At 38.0% G+C, this 21,898-nt stretch overlaps 1 protein-coding gene across 1 annotated transcript in view; it reads left to right on the top strand.

The window, feature by feature from the left end:
* Positions 1-21,898, top strand: part of LOC119480377 (E3 ubiquitin-protein ligase RNF31-like) — a 26,725-nt gene continuing 4,827 nt past the window's right edge. The window contains exons 1-18 of the mRNA XM_037756533.1: positions 1-187; positions 3,585-3,790; positions 4,240-4,386; positions 4,588-4,743; positions 4,844-4,900; positions 6,181-6,313; positions 6,779-6,937; positions 7,034-7,184; positions 8,249-8,400; positions 9,179-9,321; positions 10,692-10,934; positions 13,206-13,553; positions 16,445-16,630; positions 16,744-16,950; positions 18,005-18,178; positions 19,686-19,784; positions 20,494-20,583; positions 20,725-20,839. Coding sequence (XP_037612461.1) covers positions 3,587-3,790; positions 4,240-4,386; positions 4,588-4,743; positions 4,844-4,900; positions 6,181-6,313; positions 6,779-6,937; positions 7,034-7,184; positions 8,249-8,400; positions 9,179-9,321; positions 10,692-10,934; positions 13,206-13,553; positions 16,445-16,630; positions 16,744-16,950; positions 18,005-18,178; positions 19,686-19,784; positions 20,494-20,583; positions 20,725-20,839 — 2,764 coding nt within the window. The 5' untranslated portion in view covers positions 1-187; positions 3,585-3,586. The remainder of the gene's footprint in view (positions 188-3,584; positions 3,791-4,239; positions 4,387-4,587; positions 4,744-4,843; positions 4,901-6,180; positions 6,314-6,778; positions 6,938-7,033; positions 7,185-8,248; positions 8,401-9,178; positions 9,322-10,691; positions 10,935-13,205; positions 13,554-16,444; positions 16,631-16,743; positions 16,951-18,004; positions 18,179-19,685; positions 19,785-20,493; positions 20,584-20,724; positions 20,840-21,898) is intronic.

Genomic DNA, 21,898 nt, shown 5'->3' on the forward strand with positions numbered 1-21,898 from the left:
AGTTCCGCATTCAGAGCTGTTAGCAGTGGAGTAGCTAGTGCTGCTTCAGAGAGCAGACAGGAACACAGAGCAGGTAAACACTCCGCTGATACGGATTAAAAACACCTATCTATACTCATGTAAACATTAATACTGTCCACGTTCACACCGGAGCTCGGAAGAACCGTCGCAGCTCGTGATCGAGCAGGTAGGTTTGTTTTAGCGACTTAAAGTTTAAAGTTAACCTGCTAGCCTGTTAGCCTGTTAGCCTGCTGTGTTTTACTATCTTTATTATTATATTATTATCTTTACTGAAGCCTCAACAGAAAAATACTTCACTCAGAAAATATAAAGAAAATAATAAATCTTTTATTTACTTACTATGCTTTTTTATTTTAATTGTGACCCCTTAAAATAAAATATTATTATTATTATTATTATTATTATTATTATTATTATTATTATTATCTTATATTTAATTATTATGCTTCTTTTTTTTTTTTTTTACTTGTGACCCCTTAAAAGAAATTATTATTATTATTATTATTATTATTATTATTATTATTATCTTTTTTTTTTTTTTTTTTTTACTTATAAAGCTTTTTTAATTTACTTGTGACCCCTTAAAAGAAATTATTATTATTATTATTATTATTATTATTATTATTTTTAATATTATTATTATTGTTATTATCTTTTATTATTATTATTATTATTATTATTATTATTATTATCTTTTTTTTTTTTTTTTTTTACTTATAAAGCTTTTTTAATTTACTTGTGACCCCTTAAAAGAAATTATTATTATTATTATTATTATTTTTAATATTATTATTATTGTTATTATCTTTTATTATTATTATTATTATTATTATTGTTATTATCTTTTATTATTATTATTATTATTATTATTTTTAATATTATTATTATTATTGTTATTATCTTTTATTTACTTATTATGCTTCTTTTTTCTTTTTTTTTACTTGTGACCCCTTAAAATAAAATGAATCAGTGCTGAAAGAAGTATTTAGATCCACACTGTGGAAATATTCCACTACAAGTAAAGCTAACACCTGTTAACTCCTGTTAAATATCATGCTATCGTTAAGAAACCTCACTAAAGAGCGTTGTCTGGTTGGTGTTGTAAACTGTGAACTGTGATTAGCCCGGACTTTCCGACTGTCGTCATAATGAAGAATTAAAAGCGAAACTGTTGAGGAGACTTTATCCTAAATGTACTTTGCTTTGCTTATTCCTAAAATAAATGCTGGATATTATAGGTTTAATAATAATAATAATAATAATAATAATAATAATAATTTATTTTAAGGGGTCACAAGTAAAAAAAAAAGAAGCATAACAAGTAAATAAAAGATAATAATAATATGTTTGTTTTAGGGACTTAAAGTTTCAACTTTCGAGCTAGCCTGCTAGCTGCTGCTGCTCCTAAACTAACCACTGACACCTGTTAACTCCTGTTAAATAGCATGCTATCGTTAAGAAACCTCACTAAAGAGCGTTGTCTGGTTGATGTTATATTGTTTACTTCTGTAAACTGTAAACTGTGATTAGAACAGGACTTTCCGACTGTCGTCATAATGAAGAATTAAAAGCGAAACTGTTGAGGAGACTTTATCCTAATCAGTATGTACTTTGCTTTGCTTATTCCTAAAATAAATGCTAGATATTATAAGTTTAATAATAATAATAATAATAATAATAATAATAATAATTTATGTTAAGGGGTCACAAGTAAAAAAAAAAAAGCATAATAAGTAAATAAAAGATAATAATAATAATAATAATAATAATTTATTTTAAGGGGTCACAAGTAAAAAACAAAAAAGCATAATAAGTAAATAAAAGATAATAATAATAATAATAATAATAATAATAATAACAATAATAATTTATTTTAAGGGGTCACATGTAAAAATAAGCATAATAAGTAAATAAAAGATAATAATAATAATAACAATAATAATAACAACAACAATAATAATAATGCACACGGTTATTTATTTATTTATTCTGAGAGAAAATAAAATATTTCTTACAAAATGTTTCTTATTTTAAATGCATTTATTTATTATTTATTTATTTTTATAAACTTTTAGAATGTATTTATTTTTGCATTATTTTTTAATATTTTAGATTTCTTTATTATTTTATTTATTAAATTGTATTTATTAATTTTTTTTCTACATGGTTTGCCCCCTATTTATTTCTCCAAACTTATTTATTTCTGTATTATTTTCTTTATACATTTATAATTTATAATATATATATATAATTTTTTTGTTGTTGTTACATTTCTTTATGCATTTCTGACTGTGGGCTGTTATTCAAGTGTTTCATGGGGTCAAAGGTTGATTTATTTTATTTTAAAGGGATCATTTTAGATTTATTTTTAAATGTATTTATTAATAATTAAATTGTATGTATTTATTTATTCATTTATTTCTGCATGGTTTGCCTTGGTTCTGCCTTGGTTTGCCTCTTCATTACCAGCTCTGTACAGCGGGTTGTCGGCCTTCCAGCAACTTGCATGCATTAATGCATAAAGTAATGTATTAAAAAAAAGCAGAATATAAAAATTGGGGAAATAAATAGGGGGGGAAATGCAAAGGGGAAATCATGCAGACATAAATAAATACATACAATTTAATAATGAATAAATACATTGAAAAATAAATCTAAAATAAATAAATAAATGCTAAAATAAATAAATACATGTAAAAGTTAATAAAAATAAATCATTATTCACCCCCTACATGCCTGTTTGATGTGCAGAACAAACTGTGTAGAATAACTTGGCTCATCAAAACGACACATTTGATGTGCTTTTATTTTACAACAAGGTGTATGGAGGACAGAACCTGCCAAAATAAAAAATAAATAAATGACTCAATAAATAAATAAATATGCCATTAATGAACCAAAAATGTTTAAAATAAATGTAAGCATTAATTAATTGATCAAATGTGAAATTAATTGATATGTATGTTTTAATTTGCTTCTTTATTTATTACTTCCTCTATCTACTCTTCTATTTTTCCCTTTTATTTATTTATTTTTAGTAACTTTTAAATGTATTTATTTATTTTTGCATTTATTTTATTTATTCCTGCATGGTTTCTCCTTTGCATTCAAATGCAAAATAAATACATGTATAAAAAACAAATTCAAAAATAAATAAATTTAGAAACTAATAAAAATAAATACATAAATAAATAAAAGGGAAAATTAAACAAGAGTTAATAATTTATTAAATTAATTGGATACTTTTAGATTTATTTTTAAATGTATTTATTAATGATTAAATTGTATGTATTTATATATTTATGCATGGTTTGCCCCCTATTTATTTCCTCAAACTTTGTACATTTCTTTATGCATTTCTGTCTCATTGTGTAAATGAGTGGGCTGTCATTCAACATGTGTCATGGGGTCAAAGTGCATAGATCGACTATATGCCAGCTAGCTAGCTGTTTATCAACTCCAATCTTCTTTCCCAGTTCCGTACAGCAGTTTGTCGGCCTTCTAGCAGTGAAAGTTCTGCTATGATTTAAACAATTCATTGATCAACTTCCTCTTTCTGACAGCAATGAGCAGCAGCCCTGCATCTGTCCAGATGGACGAGGTCCTGAGGAGATCCCAGTCCCTCCTCTCCTCCTCGGGTTTAGCCCAGGATGTGAAGGCGGAGGTCCAGACCATGGCCGGCATCCTCCTGCCTTTGTCAGAGAAGTACGGACACATTGGAGTGGAGGCCGTGTTGAGGGAGAACACGGCCTGCCGCAACAGACAGGAGGTAACGTTTTTCTTCGCCACTGTGAAAGGGTTAAAGTTATAACACAAAAACGGGGACAACTCCCAGACCGGACGACGCCGTAGTAGCGACCTGTCAATCTCAAGGTAGCCCCACCCCAAAGCATCCCTGCTTTATGGTCTATCTGACTCTAAATGGGACCATCATTTCCTAAATGAACATCATGCTGTATTGAAGAAGACTTGAAATTAGTGATCGAGACCATAAACTCATGTTTACAATGTTTACTGAGGTAATAAATCAAGAGAGAAGTAGGCTCATTTTCTCATAGACTTCTATACAACCAGAGGAGTCGCCCCCTGCTGGCTGGTAGAAAGAATGCAAGTTTAATGCACTTCAACATTGGCTTCACTTTTCAAACCTGTAGGTTGCAGCCTGGTAGCAACGAATGACATTACTAACTGCTCACATTAATTTTGTCTCTACTTCAGGTCCTGGAGTCTTTGAGTAGACTGGTCAAGGCCTTGAGTATCCTGGAGAAGTACGGCTGCAACCTGACCAGTCCCGCCAGGCCCAGATACTGGAGGAGCGTCAAGCACAACAACCCCGTCTTCAGAACCACTGTAGATGCCGTGAAAGTGAGCTAAAGTTACATAGTTCTGCCTTAAACAGTCATTTGGTGCAGATCTTCCCTTTTTCATGTGGATTTTACTGTAAAACTTTGGTTGAACTTTCAAGTTTCTTGGTGAGAATAAGGATTTTCTTGTAGAGTGTCTGAAGGTCATCCATGTACTCGACCAATCGAGAGTAAATATTTCTATCCTCATTTCCGTCCACAGGGAGGCCGGAGAGTCTTGTTTCTGTACGGTTACACCAATCAGCAGATAGATGGCCTCAGTTTCCCCGACGAAGTCACCGAACCAGACGTTGCAAAAGTTGCTGCAGTGACGCTGGAGGTCATGACCTTACGCACAGAGATGGACATGCTCATTAAGGTTCGTATTTGTTTGTAAGCAGTCATCTGATCTGAATACTTTAGCTGTTTTTGTGTAAGACATCCACTGTGTTCCATGTCTCATATCTCTGTTTGTTTAGGGCACACATCCTCACCCAGAAAACTTCAAAGATGTCATCCCATTCATCACCCAGCAGGTCCGTACAAACGTTTCCAGTGGCTGTACACTCGTATCTGTGTCGAAATGTATTATTAAACTGTAAAAATCTGATACAGGAACAGAAATTACATATATATATGAACGTATAATCAGCTGTTTATATGCATTAGTATTAATGAAATGTGGATTTTATATGAAGTGCCAATAGTGAATTTAATCTAAGACAATAAAGTTGTGTGTTAATGTCTTCTGGGAAAAATGAAAAATGAAAAATTGTTAAATAATGAACAGTAGAAAAACTAGATAAAACAAATCCTTAAATATAAGTAATTATAAGTCTTTCAGCATCGATGCACTGGATGGAGGACGGAACCTGCCAAAATCTAAAATAAATGAATAAATAAATAAATTACTCGATAAATATGTCATTAAATGCTGCAAAAAATAAATGTAGCCATTAATTAAGTTATAAAATGTGACAAATTGATATTTCTGTTTTTAATTTACTTCTTTATTTATTTATCTTTGTATTAATTCCCTTATCTGTTTACTCTTCTGTTTAATTTTCCCTTTTATTTATGTATTTATTTTTATGAATTTTATTTAGAATTTGTTATTTATTTATTTTTGCTTTATTTTTTATTTAATATATCTCCTCATATATATAAATAAATGTTTGTATTTATTTATTTCTGCACAATTTTCCCTTTGCATTTCACTCGTTACTTATTTTCCCAAACTTATTTATTCTGTATTCTTTTCTTTATACATTTTTTTATTTCTGACTTATTATTATATGTGTGTCATCATGGGGTCAGACTGCATAGATTGATTATAAATAATAACATACATTTAAAAATAAATATAAAATAAATGCAAAAATAAAAAACGGTAAATGCAAAAATAAATGAATAAAAGCAAAAATAATAAAAATAAATACATAAATGAATAAAACATAAAATTAAACAGAAGAGTAAATAAATAGGGAAATTAATACAAAGATAAATAAATAAAGAAGCAAATTAAAACAGAAATATCAATTTATGTCACATTTTATCAGTTAATTAATGGCTATATTTATTTTTAATATTATTTTTGCTACATAAAATGACATATTTATTTATCTATTGAGTCATTTATTTATTTATTTATTGATTATAATAAATATAATATAAATATTTCATTTATTTTTGATTTTGGCAGGTTCCATCCTCCATACCTATGATCATCTGTCTTCATTCAGTCATTATTTATTTTTTTCTGTCTGCTGCATGTTAAAAGTGTAAAGAGTGTTTGATGTGATGTTGGTTTCTTCAGGATAAGCTGGTGAGTGACCCTGTGGTCGTCCTGCCTGGAGAGGAGCAGCAGCAGGCAGACAAACCTCAGGTTCCGTCTCTTCCACCTAAACCCACTCAGAGCCCCGGAGGACAACCTTTGAAACCATCAACAGGTGAGCTGCCACCACACCTCAGCACCTGCTTTAGAAAGACACCAAGAGATTAAACAGTCTCTACAGGTCTCTTGAACTCTTTCTTCGTCAGTGTGCGATATAAACAGTTAACAGAATTTGTATGAATGTCAGTTTTATATATAATATTTAGGGCTGCTATAAACGCATCTTGTGATTTTTAGGTTGTAAGTTCAGCCTCTCAAATATGGAGATTTTTTATCATATTAAACTGAATATAGTTTTTGGATAAAACAAGACATTAAAAGAATTTTCTGACATTTTAATGTCCAAAGGATTAATCGATTAATGTAGAAAACCATCGGCAGATTAATCAATAATGAAAATACTTGCAGCCCTAAATATTATTAGGTTGGAGTTTATAAGTTTATTGTGCGTTGAACGTGTCTCTAGTGCACCTAGAAGCCTAAATACAAATACTGTCTTACTTTTGTTCTTCCTCTCCAGGCTCTCCTGCAGCGACTGACTGTAATTTGTGTGGTGCCTCTTCGTCTCTGGTTTGCCCGTCTTGTGACAATCAACCTTTCTGCGACGCATGTGATGACCTCTTTCACCGCCACCCCTCCCGAGCCAATCACAAGAGAGACAAAATACAGAAAACCAAACGTATGTCAGATTACAACCAGCTTTAAAGCAGGAATACAGCATTGTTTTTTTAGCTTGTTTTTTTTTTAACTTGCTTTTTTTGTGTTTTTTTGTTAGTGACCTGCACTATCTGTGGGATTTCTGCTGTGCACGCTCAGTGCTCCACCTGCGTCCAGAGATTGTGTGAGAACTGTGACAAGCTTTTCCACTCTCACCCCGACCGCAAAGGACACAACAGAACTATTGTTACACCAGCCAAAACATCCAGGTGAGGAGAAGAGGAACTTTAAGCCTACTGTCAGGTCCACTTCTTCATTTGGCAATAGTGTGGTCTAATGATCGGAGCAGTGGTTAATGGTAATAAGGTCACAGGTTTGGTTTGTTTGCCATCCTGCTCGGTCAAAGTCGATACTGAACACTTGCAGTAATGAACAGTATCCAGTAGTGCTGGGCAATTAATCACATTACAATCATGATTTTGGCTTCCAACGATTATGAAAACAAGATAATCAACATAAAACGATTATTGTGCTGCATTTGGTTTCGCAGTGATGCTCTCGTTTTGTCCTATGTTATAAATCCAGTGCACAGCGATAATTGCTTGGCAGCGCCTGTGTGGGAGGATCCCCTCGTGGAAAATCTCCCCGGCGCTGACTGGCCCTCGCCAGGCGTATTTTCCTCCATAGTGCTGAACCGCTACCGGCTCTAGTTCGGTTTGGAAAGGCCTGTGGTGAAGGCGGCGCTTTACAGCACCCCTACTGCCCTCTCGCTAGGGATGCACCGATACCACTTGTTTTCAGACCGAGTTCAAGTACTTGCATTTGGGTACTCGCCGATACCGAGTACCGATACGAGTACTTCTCTGTGCCAGAAGACCCTCGTCAACAGCCAGCTGTAGGGTGTGAGCGACACATGGCAGGATGGGGAGTCCTGATCATGATCCGGATCGCCACCAAAATGGAATGGATTGTTCATTGTGCTACACCCCACCCCTCCAAAAATGTCATTCAAATCCATCGTAGACTTTTGGAGTAATCCTGCTAACAGACAAACCAACAAAAAAAAAAATAACGCCGGTGAAACACATCAGTTACCAGCCTTGAAGGAGGTAACTAATGTGTTTCTGATTAAGTTGTTTACCAGAGCACAAAGTTCTTCACAGATCTAGCCTCATCATTTTGCTCGGTCTTGGTCTTGACTCAGACTTGACTGGACCTGGTCTTGGACTCGATTAAATTGGACTTGACTACAGTCCTTCCTGTACCTGCAATGACCGGCTCGCTGTACATTGTCCCTTACGTATAATTGTATTGTTCTTCTATCGTTTTCCAGTCCGTCTCTGTCACCGTGGGAGTGTGCTCATTGCACTACGGTGAACGAGATGCGAGCCGTCCTCTGCACGACCTGCGAACGGCCTCGACTCGCTACGGCTGCATCCGCTGTTCAAGAAAGCCTGATATCCATTCCTACATCTCCCAACACAGGTGAGACATATACATATATCAGTATTTATATATATATAATGATAAACTTTATTTATGCTGTGCACTTTTCAAGTTGCTTTAAAAGGTGAAAATTAAATAAAGATGAAATAAAGTACACCACAAAAAAAGATAACAGTGAAATAAACAGACATGAGAGAAACAGAAAAATACAACTTTGCACTAAATTTAGAAGTACTAACAAGAACAAATTACATTTTGCATGTTGTTTAGCACATCACTGTATTTTTTAATAGCTTTATTTATAGAGCATTTTTCATACATTTCATACAAGAGATGTAACTCAAAGTGGTTTACGAAAGAAAATCAAGATGCAACACATTCAAATAAGAGCAGATAGACAATCAAATTAGACGATAAGAGGACGGTATATGCTAAAATATATAAGTGAAATTAAGAATACAGACCATTAAGAATAATACAAATGAGAGAGTTAGAAAAATATTATAATATTTTGAATGACATTAGTTATAAGATAAATTAAATAAATAGGTTTTCAGCTGTTGTTTAAAAATGTCCACAGAGCCTGCATCTCTTACACCTTTTGATCGGGTAATCCATAATTTCGGAGCATAGTTAAACAAAGCTGCGCTGCCTATTCTCTTGTGTGTATTTAAAAACATAGCAGTTCTAAACTATGAGCAATAAATCCCCCCAAAATTACCCCTGAAAAATGAAGGTATGGTGTATGACATAAGGAAAGTTATAGCATGAAGCAGCAGTTTGAAGTTGTTTGTTGCGTCTGTGCTCGATCCCTCAGAGTGGCAGTGTAAGAGCTGTACGGTGGTGAATCAAGGCAGCAGCATCCTCTGTGAGGTGTGCGAGCGCCCTCGTCTGGCCACTCGTCCACCTGTCGCACCAGTCATGTCCAGTCCAGGATCTCTGTCTGACTCTGGAGCAAAGGTTTGTCTCACTGTTGGCTGACGAAGCTTTCATGTCTCATTTAATCTTTCTTTGTCCAGAGGTTAACACGGTGGGGGTTTTGGGGTTCATACTGAACATTTCTGCGTTGTGTTAAAGTATTTTTTATAACAACAATCCTTTAAATGTGGAAGAGGTCACTCATAGTGATGAACTTACAGAGAATGATCAGCTGAATCTGCAGCTCCTCTTGGCTTTTACGGAGCGCTACAGTGAGTTTCAGCTCATTGTTTATCTGTCCGACCCTCAACTTTACTGTTCTGGTTCACTCTCACCGCTCTCATAGCGTCGTTCTCAGAGAAAAAGCTGTAAAAGCCCTCTGTACGCTACCTGCTCAGCAGCAAACAGCAGACAGACACCGTTAGGGGGCCGGACACATGCCGCCAAGGCCAAAGACCTAGGAAGGGGGTTATGTTTTCACCGGCGTTGGTTTGTCTGTTAGCAGGATTACTCCAAAAGTTCGTCATGGATTTGAATGACATTTTTCGGAGGGGTGGGGTGTGGCACAATGAACAATCCATTAGATTTTGGTGGCGATCCGGATCATGATCCGAATTCAGGAATTTTTTTAAGACTCCGATCAGCCTGAGCATTAAGACCACAGGGTATAACACGTGCGCAGTGTAGCTGATGACGTAATGATGACGCGTGACCCCGCCTACTTCTGAGAGCAGAGAGATACGTGTGTGGATGTGTGGCGAGACTCCGAGGTACGGCGGGAGCTGCTGGCCGTCCGCGGTGAGAAAGAAAAAAACGGTGGATGACGGGATGAGAGACAACGTAGTGCAACGTTATACAGACATAGCAAGGCTGCTGAATGAGAGAGGCATCCGCCGACTACCCAGAGCTTTACGAGCCGTCCCACGGACTATTTTACTGGCTTCGCTCTTTCTGTCCAAGAACGTCACAACACCCGGTTGAAAGGTCAGCCAACCTGACACAGAGAAACCTGTGTGTCTAGTTTTGTCTATTTAAAGGAACAGTTTGTAACATTTAGGGGGATCTATTGGAAGAAATGTAATATAACATTAATAAGCATGTTTTCTTTAGTGTGTAATCACCTGAAAATAAGAATCGTTGTGTTTTCGTTACGGTAGAAGGAGATGTTTATATCTACATACAGAGCGGGTCACTCGCCGCACAGTGAAGAGACATTGCATGTTTCTACAGTAGCCCAGAATGAACAAACCAAACGCTGGCTTTAGAGGGAGCCTTTCACGTTTTTGCGTCTTGGCGCACGGGAGAAGTTTCAGTTCGGAATCTGCAACCTCACCGCTGGAAGCTGCCAGATCCTACACACTGCACCTTTAACATGTATCATTCTGTCTTTGTCTTTTCTTCATCAATCACAGTGGATGTGCCAGTTCTGCACCTACGTAAACACCAGTCCCACTGTGGTGTGTGAGATGTGTAACCTGGCGTGTAAAGACTCTGCTGGAGTCTCTCTGCCCCTGTCTCTCCAGCAGACTCCGTCCAGCGCTAAAGATCAACCCCAGCTGGCTGTGAGGCCCCAACCGAAGCCCAGACTCAACATGGAGGCGAAGAGACAGAACACAATGAGGGAGGATGGCCTCTATCTCGTCCACCAGATCAGAGTAGGTCAACGCGGAATACATCTCAACCTTAACCCGGGAAACATTGGAACGTTACGGGTTTCTTTTTAAAGGAATTAGCAGGGAAACTGTGTGTGTGTGTGAAAAACAATGAACTCTGCAGATCTGCTCAAATAATTTATTAATTGTTTGGTCTATGAAACTTTAATAATAATAATTGTATTTATATAGTACCTTTCAAAACAAGGTTACGAAGTGCTTTCCAATAAAAGCATGATAAAAAATAATTAACACCCAGAACTTAAAATCTAAACAAAATAAAATCACATAAATACAAAGTAAAATCACATAAATACAAAATAAAATCACATAAATACAAAATAAAATCACATAAATACAAAGTAAAATCACATAAATACAAAATAAAATCACATAAATATAAAATAAAATCACATAAATACAAAATAAAATCACATAAATACAAAATAAAATCACATAAATACAAAATAAAATCACGTAAATACAAAATAAAATCACGTAAATACAAAATAAAATCACATAAATACAAAATAAAATCACAAATACAAAATAAAATCACATAAATACAAAATAAAATCACATAAATATAAAATAAAATCACATGAATACAAAATAAAATCACATAAATAGTTACAACAGTGCACCATCAGTTAAGAAAAAGCCATAATATAAAAGTGAGTCTTAAGAAGAGATTTAAAAGAAGATACTGAGTTTGCCTGCCTGAGATCCTCAGGGAGGGAGTTCCACAGCTCAGGGCCTCGGACGGCAAAAGCCCAGTCGGTCACCTTTGTTGACAAGTTTGGATTTTTGGAACCGTTAGTAGGATCTCCTGCCAGAGGATCTCAAGCATCGATCAGGCTCACAGGGAGTCAGCAAATCACCGATATATAGGCAGGAGCCAGACCATTCAAGGCTTTAAAAACAAACGGTGAACTCTTAAAATCAATTCTAAATCTCACCGGTAACCAGTGGAGGGCAGTAAGGATCGCTGTGATGAGGTCACATTAGAAAAGATTTGTCTTTTTGCTCAACCAGAAGTCCAAACCTTTAAAGATTTTAGTTTACTATGAAATGTAAGACGATGAAAAGCAGAGCAAATCCTCACACCTGAGAAGGTTGAATCATGATATGTTGTGACTTAAAAGAACAGATTGTGTAACATTTTGGGGGATCTATTAGCAGAAATGTAATATAATATCCATTACTTTGTTTTTATTAGTGTAAAATCACCTAAAACTAAGAATCGTTGTGTTTTCGTTAGCTTAGAATGAGCCGTTCATATCTACATAGGGAGCCAGTACCATGTTTTTACAGTAGCCCAGAACGAATAAACCAAACTCTGACTCTCTAGAGAGAGACCTGAAGGCCACCGTAGTTCTCCGACACGCTTGTGAAACTGCGGTAATGTGAGTCGCCGAGTGCGAGTACCACCAGCCGCCGTCGTCCACGGTTTTGCACTCGGCGGCTCACATTACCGCGGTCTTGGAAAGGGAGGAGTGAGCGGAGGGGGACTCAGTTGGTTGCAATCTGTAACCACACCACTAGATGCCGCCAAATCCTACACACTGCTCCTTTTAAACAATATATCAATATATCTGCACCTTCATTTTCTGTTGATGACCAATTGATTAATTGAAAAATCAATCAACAAAGTTAATTGTCATCAAGGTTGATAATCAAATAATTGTTTTTATTTATTTAAAAAGATGCAAAAATGCCCCAAAAAACAATTTCAGCTTCACAAATGTGAGAATTTGTTGTAAAGTTGCATTTTTCAGGTTTATAATATTGTAAATTGAATCTTTGGATTTTCTTTTTTCACAATTTTCTGACATTTTAAAAGCTAAATAATAAACCTATCATATAGTTATCTTCTCACTTAGACAACTTCATTTAAGCACCAACCTGACTCTAAAGCTGCTAGAAGTAGAGCTCCAACTAACAATTATTTTCATTATCGATTAATCTGCTGGTTAGTTTCTTGATTAATGGATTTATAAAATGTCAGAAAGTTGTGGAGAAATGGCCATAAAATTTACCAAAAGCCAGGTGTAGTCTGCAAATGTCCAAAAGTTTACCATCACATAAAACTAAAAAAATGCAGTCCTCACAATAGATTTTATAATTGCTTAAATAATGAATTAAATGATCAATCAAGTATTCAAAATAGTTGCCAATTAATGGCCTAATTGCTCTAGCTCTGTCTGAAAGTAACAACATCACAGTATTATAATGTGAACCAACATGGAGATTCACCCCGTTTCTCTGTCGTAGGAAGCAGAAAAGCGCGGCGTCAGCGCCGAGGAGGTGTACGCGGCCATCTGCATGTGCGGCGGCAGCAGCAACACGAACCCCTGCGATTGGCTGACGTCAGAGCTGCCTCACCTGCTGGATGAAATCTGCGCCATGGCGGCCTCTGTCCAGCTAAACTACAGAGCAGGGGATTCTGGGATACATCCCATGGTGGAGAGAGACGGAGAGGAGGCGGAGCAGAGCGGTCCCGGTGTCACCACACCTGGAGGTGTGAAGCTGTCCAGAGCTGAGGCCAAGCTGGCCTGGTTGTCGGCGGGAGGAGACACCGACAGAGCCGTGAGACAGCTGCTGAGAGACAGACAGATCAAGGTAGGGAATTAAAACTTACTGCTTAAAGGTGGTGTTTTTCAACCTGGACCCTATTTTTACATGTCTTTGTGTGTAACTGACGAGTAGCAACAACAATTTCTGAAATGGTAATCCTATTGGGTCATTTACGTCCTCTCAAAGTGCTGGTTTGTGCCACGACAGGCTCTGATTGTTATTATTAGTGTCTGACAACATTATGGAAAGATTCTCGCTCAAGGAGACGTGTCGTTCTGAACTCTGGCGAGGTGTGGGGCAGTCGCAATAACTGCAATATGGCAATACCGCGTTATTGACAAGCCAACTGCCAAGGGAATGGCAAGCAACCGCCATGTTTCTTTCTTTTTTTGAGTTCTTTGTAATGGGAGCGCCGCGTATTTACGCTCTGCCACACCAGCCGCGTATTCACGCTCTGCTACACCAGCCGCGTATTTACGCTCTGCCACACCAGCAGCGTATTTACGCTCTGCCACACCAGCAGCGTATTTACGCTCTGCTACACCAGCCGCGTATTTACGCTCTGCTACACCAGCAGCGTATTTACGCTCTGCCACACCAGCAGCGTATTCACGCTCTGCTACACCAGCAGCGTATTCACGCTCTGCCACACCAGCAGCGTATTTACGCTCTGCTACACCAGCAGCGTATTTACGCTCTGCCACACCAGCAGCGTATTTACGCTCTGCCACACCAGCAGCGTATTTACGCTCTGCCACACCAGCAGTGTATTCACGCTCTGCCACACCAGCAGCGTATTCACGCTCTGCCACACCAGCAGCGTATTCACGCTCTGCCACACCAGCAGCGTATTCACGCTCTGCCACACCAGCAGCGTATTTACGCTCTGCCACACCAGCAGCGTATTTACGCTCTGCCACACCAGCAGCGTATTCACGCTCTGCCACACCAGCAGCGTATTTACGCTCTGCTACACCAGCAGCGTATTTACGCTCTGCTACACCAGCAGCGTATTTACGCTCTGCTACACCAGCAGCGTGACGAGGCGCTGAGCGTCTATTCTGTTCCGTTCAACTTTGGGTAAAACGCTGCGCTCATCACTGTCACTTTTTACCCAGCTGTCCAATCACAGTGGAGGAGGGGCGGGACAAATACCACAAAGACCAACCTACCAGTAGACTACAAGTGCTGAACAACAACTTAAAAATGAATACACATAGACCGGCGGGTTCGTCCTCTCTCCCTACGTTCTTCTCGTTTCACAGCTACATCGCTATCCCTCAATACTGGTCCAGCTTCAGAAGTTGTTGTCCCCATTAGTCACTTATGGCCGGTTCAGACTACACGATATCAGCCCGATTACAGCCCGACCCGGCCGTCGTAGGGTGTCCACTCGGATCGGGAACGATAAATGAGTGTCGTGTGTGACAGTCCATTGTTTTATCTCGTGTGGTTTGTCGTAGTACACGACAACCGACGCCGCGTCTGGGACGCCTCACAACGTCCCAACAGAAAGTCTAGCATGTTTGATTTTTTATTTTTTTTGCTTTCCACGACGTGTTCCGTCACAGCCGTGAATCTGACCGGCTAAGCACAGACGCACACAGCTGTAAACAGAGGCTACTTATTATGCAGAATGATGTCATCGGACCTTCAACTGCTGCCGGACCTCGCAGTAGGATATTCAACCTAGGTTGTGTCGGAGTAAAAAAACACCAGCGCATGGAGCATCCTGTTGAGCGCCCGCTTTCGCTTCTCCCTGTGAATTATATTTTTATTGTTTATTGCGGGCCCCTTTACATGGTCGGGCCCGGGGGGGGGTTTGAGCGCCGGTAAGCCCGTATATTAGAGACGGCGTTGCCGGGAGTGTGTGTGTTGTCGGAACAGGGGACCGACGTGTAGTCTGTTGTGGCTGAGTCACGACAAGAATTTTTGACTCTCAATCGTCTAATCTGACATAGTGACCATCGTAACAGTCAATAATATCGTGTAGTCTGATCCTGGCATTAGACACAAAAACATGGGTAAATCTACTGAATCACCTGAATACAGGATGTTTTTCTACAAAACCCTTATTTTCATTTTACCCGCAGAAGTTCACACCTGTTGTTTAAACACAAGCTAAATTAAATCATCTACAATTAATTATTGAAATCTGGAACTGATCAAAGAATATGCAAACGTGATTCAGGCTGCAACGAAAACACAGTTTGCTGGTTATTTTCTTGTATAACCGATTAATCGTTTTATCTATAAAATGTGAGAAAATGATGAAAAATTCTCATAAAAACAGTTAAAAATCCTGAAGATATTACATCTTATCAAACACAATACAATGCACCCAACTAAATACAGATTGGGCTTATGTCCTCTACAACTTTATTTTCAAGGAGTACAAAAATAAAATGTCCTAAAAACACTTTTATCACAATGTGATAACAATGTGTTTGAATCTGTTATTGGACACGAGACTGTAGGCTACACAAGGGGGAGCAGAGTCTCAACAAGTGACTGCAGGGAGGATGATGAGCAGCTTTCTACAGGCGAAAGAAAGATATGAGAAAACAGGACGTCTCTCGAGTGTCTCCCGATGTTCTGACCTTGAAAGATAACTCGGAACAAAAGCGGTCTGTGGTGTGCTGGGAGTGATACGTAGGAGTGTTTCACGGCCCTCCGGACTCTGGTTAATGAGTAGAAACTGCTTTGAGGAACAGGAAACAGAACAGCAGATGCTTTTCTTATAGGCTTATACACTCTACAATACGGGGTTCATTTGTGATTAACTAAAGACAATCATGCGATTGATCGTAATTGAATATTTGAATGGATTGACAGCCCTAGTGTTTGACTTTAAGTAAAATATCTGACAGCTTCTTCCACCGCTTGTTATCAGGTTTCTATACATGTAGCTGTATTTTGGCTCCCTGTGTGTGCAGATGAAGGAGCTTCACTCTCTGGGCTTCAGAGATGTGTTTCAGTGTGAGGAGGCCCTGCGGCTGAGCGGAGGAGAGGTGAAGGGGGCTTTGTCTCTGCTGCAGCGTCCTCTCCTGGAGCCCTTCCACCGGCGAATCTGGACCGACCAACCCGAGCCGCCGATCGATCCCAAACACCCGGACAAACAGGTTAGGCTGCACGGCGAACTACCTGAGGGCTTTCCCTGTACATACCTCACGTCTTTATGTAGTGAAAAGAAGATGCTTTTTTTACATTAAGTCCTGGTTTGTGCTCTCCGCAGAGGATGTGCAGGCGTCTGCTGGCGCTGTACGACCTGCCCAGCTGGGGGCGCTGCGAGCTCGTCCTCTCGTTGCTGCAAGAGCCAGACGTCACCTACTCTCTGGAGGACGTAGTGCAAGCCGTGAAGGAGTCGCATGACAAGGACTTCATCAGGCGTCTCCTCAACAACGAGTGCCCCTGCTGTCTGAGCATCTTCCCCCGCAGCAAGGTGGGTCAGTGACGGCTCAGAGTTTATATGGAGGACTGAAACTGCCAAAATAGAAAATAGATGAATAAATAAATAAATTAAATGTAGCAAAAATAATATTTAAAAATAAATGTAGCCATTGATGAATTGATAAAATGTGACAAATTGATATTTCTGTTTTAAATTGCTTCTTTATTTATTTAACTTTATATTAATTCCCTTTTATTTATTGATATCTTTATTTTATTCATTTTTAAATGTATTTATTTTTGCATTCATTTTTTATTTATTTTATATTTATTTTTAAATGTGTGTATTTATTGATGTATTTATTTATTTTTTTTCTGTTAAAATGTTTATTTATTCCCTGTGCATGTCACCCCTTATTTATTTCCCCAAACTTTTATTTATTCTTTTCTTAAAACATTTCTTTAAACATTTGTATTTATATTTCTTTATGCAATAAATGCAAAAATAAATAAATAAATAAAAAATAAATGCAAAAATAAATACATTTAAAAGCTATTAAAAATAAATACATAAATAAATAAAAGGGAAAATTAAACAGAACATTAAATAAATAAAGTAATTAATATAAATATAAATATAATAAACCCATAGAACCCATTTTCATTCACATATCGTGAGGTCAGAGGTCAAGGGACCCTTTTGAAAATGACAATTTTTCCTTGCCATAATGTAGTGTAAGTTTGGAGCGTTATTTAACCTTCTTCCTGACAAACTAGTATGACATGGCTGGTACCAATGGATTCATTAGGTTTTATAGTTTCATATGATACCAGTATCTTCACTCTGGCTTTAAAACTGAGCGCGCTACGACCTCTTAAAGACAGAATAGCGGCGGGGCGGATTGTTAAAAGAGGTTAAAGAACAAGGCAGACACATGAGACGGCAATGAGGACATCATACTAATTCACCAAACACATACAAGTACACAAGATATGTTGTATCTACTGTGTTTCTATTTAATAAAACTGTAGATTCTTATAAATTGACCCTCCATCATTAGTATTAGACCAGTATTATAGTTCTTCTCCTCCTCTCCGTGTTTCAGATGCAGTCCCTGACTTCCTGTCAGTGCTCCGTGTGCCACGAGTGCTTCGGGCAGCACTTCACCATCGCCGTAAGAGACAAACACATCCGAGACATGGTGTGTCCCGTCTGCAGCGAGCCGGACATCAACGACCCCGAACAACTGGACAGCTACTTCTCCACGCTGGACATCCAGGTACGGAAACACAACGTAGTCACTGTTTACAACGAGAGTTGTGAAGTGTCCCTCTGAAGAGTTAGCTTCAGACGAGGATTAATTCTGATCATTTCTTTCACATATAATGTCATGAAACCTTTTCACATGTTTTTATTTTCATTTTCCTTTTTATTTGTGAAGTTGTTACATACAGTACAGACTTTATTTAACACTCATAATGTCAACATATTGATTAGGTGATGTCAGACATACAGTATTTAAACTTTTCATTTGTCAGATTATAACGTGTTAATTCTTCTTTCAAAAGTTACAGAAAACTCACTTTAAAGTTAAGGATAAAAGAAAAAAAACTTTAATGTAAAATATTAAATTATACAAATTATGATTGCTACATATCACTACATGCAAAGTATCTTATTGATTTAATACAATGTTTGATTTAATTAATAACAGAACTTTGGTTCAGTTAAGGAACAAAAGGGTGGGTTTATGTAATTTACTAATCTATTTAATCTGCTTTAAATGATACAATTAGCTTTTAAATTTGTGTTAATTGAGTCTTAAAACAAATGCAATATGATTTGTTTTGTTTTTTGAAAGTGTTTTTTAACCTGCTGTGAACATGATAGTGAACATACTGCATATCTACGACGGTCCGGTGTCTCAAAGAATCTTAAATGACTCAGAGGGAGGTGATATAGATGAGTATATTCTGTTGACCCTCATATGAAGTCAGTACTCACAGAGAAAGCCAAATCAAATCACTTCTATTAAACAACTTCAGTTACAGGGAACTAGTATCAAAACATAGATCAGTGTTCATTTTGTTAACGGAAACTATGACGCAATATTTTCATCAACGACCTTTTTTTCCATGACTGAGACGAGACGATAACGACGTCATTAAACACCAACGGTGACGATATCAAACAGACAATATCGTTGACGAACAAAGACGACAGTAAAATGTATTTTAAAAACATTAAAAAACTTTACCAAAATGTCTGCGGCAGCAGCGCTCAGTGAGTCTCCGTCCTTCTTGTCTCAGTCCTTCTTGTCTCCGTCCTTCTCGTCTCAGTCCTAACAACTGTGCTACTATAATGCATAAAGTTAGCGAGTCTGGTCTGGTTCGGGTGTTTGAGTAACGCTTATGTTTTTTACATGTTTTAATCATCCAACCTGTTTTTCATCAGATAATGATAAGATAAAGTTTTATCTGAAATCAGTTTGACTAAAATGACAGAAATGCTTATATATATATATAATATATGTAATATAATGTGATGACTAAACAGGACTAAGATTAAATACAAAAAAAGATAGTGTGACAAAATTGAGAGAAAACATTTTGACTAAAATCGAACGACTTCGGTGATTAAAAATATGAAGGATAAAAATAACTAAAATGTGAGTAAAACTAAAAAGCATTTTCGTTTTAAGACTAAATCTAAAATAGCTGACGGATGAAATCAACTGCAAATGGTTAAGAGATGTAATAAATGTTGTTCATGTTTTGTTTTTCCAGCTGCGGGACTGCCTGGAGCTGGACGTGTATGAGCTGTTTCATAAGAAGCTGACGGAGCACGCTCTGATGAAAGACCCAAAGTTCCTCTGGTGCTGCCACGTGAGTTCATATATCATATCATATATATCATCAATAATCAGTTATTGGTTATCTTTAGCTCTGTTGGGCTGTTTGAGCTCAATGTAGTTTCACAGAAGTGATTATCATAAAGTGGGCATGTCTGTAAAGGGGAGACTCGTGGGTAACCATAGAACCCATTTACATTCACTGATCTGGAGGTCAGAGGTCAAGGGAACACTTTGAAAATGGACATTACAGTTTTTCCTCAGCAAAAGTTATCGCAAGTTTGGAGCGTTATTTAACCTCCTTCACTAAAAGCTAGTCTGACATGGTTGGTACCGATGGATTCATCAGGTTTTCTAGTTTCATATGACACCAGACACTGACTATGGAGAAATACCTCATACAACCACACTTAAAAGCACCCAAACTATCCCTTTAAGTTCTACCAAACTAAATACATTATATATTTTAGCACTTCTACAGCAGGTTTAATTTACTGATGTTTAAAGGAAACTAACTGAGGCCCCTTCTTCCTTCATTCCTTATGATGTTTATTATATTATTTATTGTGTCTTTTTGTAAAGTTCTTTTGTAAAAATCTATTAATACTTACTATTATTATCAACAGTGTGAACAGCACACACCATGCTGTACATAAACACTAAGAGACTAACCATGCATATTCATATTTACATGAAGTCTGGTCTAAAGGACGAGACGTCAATAATCTTTCTATCTTCCTCAGTGCACCTCCGGGTTTATCAACGATGGAGACCAGCTGAAGGTCACCTGCCCGTCTTGCCGCAGGAGTTTCTGTGCTCAGTGCAAGAAGCCTGTGAGTACAAGTCGCCACGTTCTCTTACATTTGATAACAGATGATGAAAGGCCTCACACGGTTTAGGAATTCAGCCTTGAGAAACATGAGTGAACTGTGCGGGAGGTCCTCTCTTGTTAACTCGCTCCCCTCTGGTCTCAGTGGGAGGCCCAGCACCAGGATCTGTCCTGCGAGCAGTTCCAGCAGTGGAAGAGGGAGAACGACCCAGAGTACCAGAGGCAGGGCCTGGCCGGCTTCCTGAGAGACAACGGCATCAGTGAGGACACGAACTTTAACCACAAGTTTCATTTCTGCTTTCTTACCTCACCGCTCGACCGCCACGCTGTTTATTTATGTCCTTTTCTCATTGTTGTCACTGAATTTAAAACACTTTCCTTTTATTATTATTAAACCCCCACGACAACGTAGTTGGGCGTATATAGCGCTCCGCGTGTCCGTCCGTTCGCGTTCACACTTTCGTTTCCGGAGCAGAACTCGAAATCTATTTAACCTAGGAACTTAAAATGCTGGTTGACAGTGTGGTGTAGTTGAGCCTTTTGGGGGTTAGAAGTCCAGGGTAACTCCCTGAATTGATTAGCTACCAGGTTACATTTGTGTAGACAGTAAGGCCCTGTTCAGACCTGGTATAAACATGCGTCCTCATTGAGATCGGATCTTTCAGACCACATTCAGAGGTGGTGATGTCCAGCTGGGATCCACGGGATCACCGCGCCCCTCAGGTGAATAAACAGGCAGAACGGGCGCTTGTCAGCATGGAAACGGCCTCTGTGCTCGACTGGATCCTGTCAGTACAACTGTATTTTATTAAAATATATCTTGTTTATAGGCTACATATCTACAGACTATCAGACTAGGAACACGTAGTGCATTATTATCATACTGCCGGAGATGTGTCGGTGTTTTTGTTCTACTGCTTTGCACGGAGTTGACACCCGACCACCCGCCTGTTCTCTGTCCTCCCCGCTCTCTGAAGCGCTGCACCCCTACAGGCTGTTGTCTGGCAAAAGCAGCGTTGCTGGTGTCGCGGAGGTCCCCGGGGACCGCCGGGACAATAACCTTTTATTTTGATGTTAATATAATGTACCAGAATTCACAAATATGTAGGATATTACTGCTGACATGCCTATAATATTACGTCACAACATCTGCTCTATTCGCCGTGTGTTAACTACGTGTTTATTTGCAAATAGAGCGGGGAAGTGAGATCGGATCACGAGTGGTCACTGGAGATGCATTCTAATACCAGGTGTGAACAGACGCACTAAGAGCTGTCCACTTGTGATCCGATCACTGAGGACGCATGTTAATACCAGGT

This window comes from Sebastes umbrosus, chromosome 21 (genome assembly GCF_015220745.1).
Source record: "Sebastes umbrosus isolate fSebUmb1 chromosome 21, fSebUmb1.pri, whole genome shotgun sequence".
In the NCBI taxonomy this organism is placed as follows: domain Eukaryota; kingdom Metazoa; phylum Chordata; class Actinopteri; order Perciformes; family Sebastidae; genus Sebastes; species Sebastes umbrosus.